The 2697-nt window shown below is 47.0% G+C and overlaps 2 protein-coding genes across 2 annotated transcripts in view; one reads left to right on the top strand and one right to left on the bottom strand.

Annotated features, from left to right (window-relative positions):
* Positions 1-1293, bottom strand: part of Pmar_PMAR024712 (myo-inositol 1-phosphate synthase, putative) — a gene marked incomplete at both ends in the record, with an annotated part of 1419 nt that extends 126 nt beyond the window's left edge. Inside the window, one exon of the mRNA XM_002764507.1 lies at positions 1-1293. This exon is cut by the window's left edge and continues 4 nt beyond it. Within this exon, the coding sequence (XP_002764553.1) occupies positions 1-1293 (1293 nt within the window).
* Positions 1294-2372: 1079 nt separating this feature from the next.
* Pmar_PMAR024711 (hypothetical protein) lies at positions 2373-2525 on the top strand (the record flags this gene model as incomplete). Its single annotated transcript, XM_002764506.1, has 1 exon — positions 2373-2525. One exon carries the CDS (start codon positions 2373-2375, stop codon positions 2523-2525), a length of 153 nt encoding a protein of 50 aa, XP_002764552.1.
* Between the last annotated feature and the right edge of the window lie 172 nt (positions 2526-2697).

Below are 2697 nucleotides of genomic sequence, written 5' to 3'. Positions count from 1 at the left end.
CAGTGGAGCTGCGAGAAGAGAGTCTTCACAGGTATTGTGCATAACGATTGTGTTGAGACCATTCATAAAAATTTGTGAAGTGTACTCGTCCATAGCACGCTTGGAGTCACCCACCGCCGGCACGTACTTGATAACGACACAGTGGTCCGGGTGCTCAGCTTTCTTATACAATAGGGCGTTGCTGTTCACCATGTCATTCACAACGTCTGACTTGGAAATCTCCTTCGAGCGAAAGCACTGAGGAGCCGATAGGTTTTTCCCATCGTTATTTCCGAGATGATTATAACTAACAATAGACGTGGGCTTCAATCCTGCGCCGATCAAGAAGTCGACCAAGACAGACTTCATCTTGGTCTGGCCGGACTTGAAATCATCACCAGCAATGACCGCACCAGGAATGTTCTCAGCCATCTCCTTGAGACCAGGGACGTAGGTATTCTGCGGGGAACCATTTACGAAGGGAACACCCTCTTCCAGGCAGGCCATACAATACAAAGTACTGGGAGCGATTTCAGCCTCGTTTCGAGATACTGCATCAATGAGCTCAGCCTTGGTCGTGTTAACCCCTGGTATTATGTCAGCGTAACGCTCAGTGTTAGCCGTCCATAGAACAACAATCTTATCGCAGCCATTGGCATCCTTGAAGTCGCGAATATCTTTCTTGACGCATTCAATTTGATCGCGTTTAGTCATCGTTTTCGGCATAATGTTGTCAGCACGATCCTCTTGGTTAGCCGCGATAAAAGCTGGATCGTAAATGCCGGGGAGCGGAACTATATTCTCCATCATAGGCCTGAGTTTGTTTTGTAGATCACTCGGCAACACCTTGGCTCGTTTCATGGCAGCGTACATGTTGAAACCACTGATATCCCAGCCCCCGAGCACAACGTCATCGGGATCGACCATAGGCACCAATTTGTTCATAGGGGTGTACACTTCCTTACCGTTAATGTTGCCGAGACGAACCACAGAGGCTTGCGTGACCGAACCGTAGTAGTTGGGATGCTGAAGACCGTCTTTGGTCTCCCATGTGATACCATGCTTGTTGGCAAGGATACCAGCGGTGACGGTAGTGCCGTTGTTGCCACCCCAACCGACTAGCATGACGCCGAGCTTGGGTACTCGCTTGTCGGTCTTGAAGTTGTACTTGACCGTCCTGGGAGTGACCACCCATTGGCCGTCACGAGCCTGGGAGATGTCCGTGGTGTGGTAATCGTAGGAAGCCTCGATGTGGGTGTCTGTGTAGACTACGTTGGGGGAGTCGACGGTGAAGGACGGGCAATGGATTGCCATTGTCGAGTTTCCAGATGTGAGAAAACTGAGAAGAATATACACCTTGTATGAGACTGAGGTCGACTTCACGATGTGGGGTTGACAAACACGCAAGATTAGATCTGATCGTTGTTCGAAGTGGTGGATTCCATACTGCTGATACACAGAGAACCGAATGAACCGATGCGAGTTGAGGGCGTGACGTGATACAACTCTGATGCACATCGTGGAAGACTTTGTGCTCGAGACGAGAAGATTCCAGCATAGAGTCTATGGAATTGAGACACCATCCTCGCGTTTTAAGTCCACTGACACAAAGTACCTTCATCTCATCTTGCCGACACCGCTGAGATAAGTGAGGATGACAAGATTGGGCGAGCGAGATCAGCGATCAGCAAGATTTCCGTTTTGACTGTGGGCCTGTTTCATAGGAGCAAATTGCGCCTTAAACTTAAGTAACGCCTTAAGTATACCTTAAGTAATTAGGCCATCCTATTTCACTACTTAAGTAAGCACGTTAAGGCGCCTTAAGTTTAGGAATACTTAAGGCGCCTTAAGTTTCTGTGCATATACTTAAGTATTTACGAGGAGCATTTCACAACATGCGTACTTAAGGAGCAACTTAAGTATTCCTTAAATTTTATTAAGGTAGAGCCGACCCTACCTAAACATATACTTAAGTATCGTGTTTGCATATTGCACCCTGCAGGGGTTGAACCAGGGACCCTTCGAAGGACAATGCTTGAATATTGTATCTCGCGGGGGTCGAACCGGAGACCTTACGAATGGCAGCACGGTGCTCTGCCAGTTGAGCTAGAGAGGCGAAGAAGTCAAACGAGGAGTTCACTCCTTCAATACAGCGGAAATCAAACCGACTGTACTGGCAACAGGCGTTTATTATAGTGATGTCCATGTTTGATTGTGTTCGTTTCGGTTCCCACCATAACTTTTTGAACACAAGATTTACAATTCACCGAAACTCAGACACCTTGTAATGCAAGCCATGCCAACGTAACAGTAACTAAATTCTACATCGTAACTGGCGGGGCGACGTGAGGAAGATATCCAAGGTATGTGCTGCTGTTTTCGTACTGCACAACATGGCCACCTTCATGAATCAGCCATTGCAAGACGTTGAAGAGGCAATGTTAGGTGCTTATGAACAGGAGATGGCTGTGGTTGACCCAGATGCTCCAGTGGATGGTGTCGGGAACGCTCTCCGTGAAAGCTATGTTCGCAGATATTTTCAGTGACTTTGCGATGCATCAGTGATTCGCGACATCATAAGTATATTTTCCATTCTGCGGATTGTTGTGTTACTCATTGTAGTTAGATTCGTAATTTGTGAGAACTTTTCATGCAGTTCGTTATCAATGATCGACGAAAGTAGTTGTGAAGCAATTAATAAGGAAAAATATCACACCT

Source organism: Perkinsus marinus (genome assembly GCF_000006405.1).
Source record: "Perkinsus marinus ATCC 50983 genomic scaffold scf_1104296977064, whole genome shotgun sequence".
NCBI lineage: Eukaryota > Perkinsozoa > Perkinsida > Perkinsidae > Perkinsus > Perkinsus marinus.
This window is presented reverse-complemented; position numbering and strand designations above follow the sequence as displayed.